The sequence below is a fragment of the Galeopterus variegatus genome, unplaced genomic scaffold (assembly GCF_000696425.1).
Source record: "Galeopterus variegatus unplaced genomic scaffold, G_variegatus-3.0.2 Scaffold8910, whole genome shotgun sequence".
In the NCBI taxonomy this organism is placed as follows: domain Eukaryota; kingdom Metazoa; phylum Chordata; class Mammalia; order Dermoptera; family Cynocephalidae; genus Galeopterus; species Galeopterus variegatus.
The window spans coordinates 6,602-8,010 of NW_007735021.1; the positions used below are offsets into that span (position 1 = coordinate 6,602).

Consider the following 1,409-nt stretch of genomic DNA (forward strand, 5'->3'; position numbering starts at 1 on the left):
GGGGTTAGATTGGAATTAGAGGTATTAGTGTGAACTCATGGTTTTCAATATGTTTAGATACAGAAATAGATATAGAAATAAAGAAATACAGAAGTAAATGTAGAGGTAAGTATGTAGGGAGCGTGTGTATGTGTGTGTGTGTGTGTGTGTGTTATGCAGGAGAAAAAGGAGTTGGGGGGATATTAAAAGAAGGAGGATCATTCAGGAAGAGCTGAGGGCAGAAACTCTGAGTGTGAGCTGGGAACAAGTCTGTGGAAAGATTCTATGTGAAGGATTTAGATTTTGGAGTGTTTTCCTCTTGGCTTTTGGAAAAAGTCATATTTAGCACTCAGTTCAGCTTTATCCCTTTCTACACTGTGATTTCAATTTCCCTAACTGCGAAAACATAGTCATGTGTCCCTGGATGGCCTTTTGTCGAGGTGGTGTGGAGATCAAAGGACTAGAGAGGTGTGGGATGAAGAACAGCCTCCTCCTGCAGCATCCAGTAAAGAGCTGCTTTCAGGGGTTCTGCGGGTGACTAGTAGCAAAATGAATGGAGATTCACGATGAAGTTAGTTACGATCAACAGGGAAAAGCAGAGCGCACGGAGGAGCATCCTCAGAAAGCATAAGATTTACTCGTGCTTTTACTGGAGGAAGCTGACCCTTGAAAACGGGAGGCTCATGTGAGTTTTGTGTCAACGATTCTCTGAGAATGTTGTGCCTGATCAGCAAAAAATGATGAGATGAATGCGATGTGAACGCGTGTTTGCTCGGGTTGCCTGGTTTCTTAGCAATTATGTTTGCATGTGGAAGTGCGTGAATTTTATATTTGCTGGTGAGTTCAGAGAACACGGTTCTCGGAAAATACTTCTCCGATCGTTTGGTTCCTCTTTTCCTTTCCTTCCCACTTCTTTCCCCCACCCTTTGAGTTCCCCTTTTATTCCATTTGCTAGCATACGTTTAAAGCTGTGATTCTCACTTTGTTCCTCCTGGGGCTTGAACCTCCTTCTGTGGACTTAGCGGCCCCGCATTGCTGTTTTTAGTTCTTATGGGATAACTCCCAGAGTACTTGCCTACTTGTTGCCTCTGTTTTCATCTAGTTGAGTGATAGAAAGTAGACAATTTACCACATGCTTGGTTATCATTCATAAGATACTGTAGGGAGGGGATAAAACAGATTTTCTGAAGAAGGCAGAAGGTATCTTCTGAATATGGCTTTGGAAGTCACTTATGCTGAAGTGAAGTTCGAAAATGAATCCAAGTCCTCAGGCACCAACTCAGGCTCTCCTGCAGGTAAAGTACATTTTCTGATGGTCAGAGTTACTGATGAAGGATGAAGAGAGGGTTTATAAACAAGGCGTGGGTGGTGTTGGGAGACATAGGAGTCTCTCAGAAGGTTGAGCTGCTTGTAGATAACATCGAGGAGCT

The 1,409-nt window shown here is 43.2% G+C and overlaps 1 protein-coding gene across 2 annotated transcripts in view; it reads left to right on the forward strand.

Moving 5' to 3' along the window:
* Positions 1 to 1,039: 1,039 nt before the first annotated feature.
* Positions 1,040 to 1,409, forward strand: part of CLEC4A (C-type lectin domain family 4, member A) — a 10,494-nt gene continuing 10,124 nt past the window's right edge. For both annotated transcript variants that reach the window (XM_008593228.1, XM_008593229.1), the window contains exon 1: positions 1,040 to 1,274. In XM_008593228.1, coding sequence (XP_008591450.1) covers positions 1,193 to 1,274 — 82 coding nt within the window. In that variant the 5' untranslated portion in view covers positions 1,040 to 1,192. The remainder of the gene's footprint in view (positions 1,275 to 1,409) is intronic.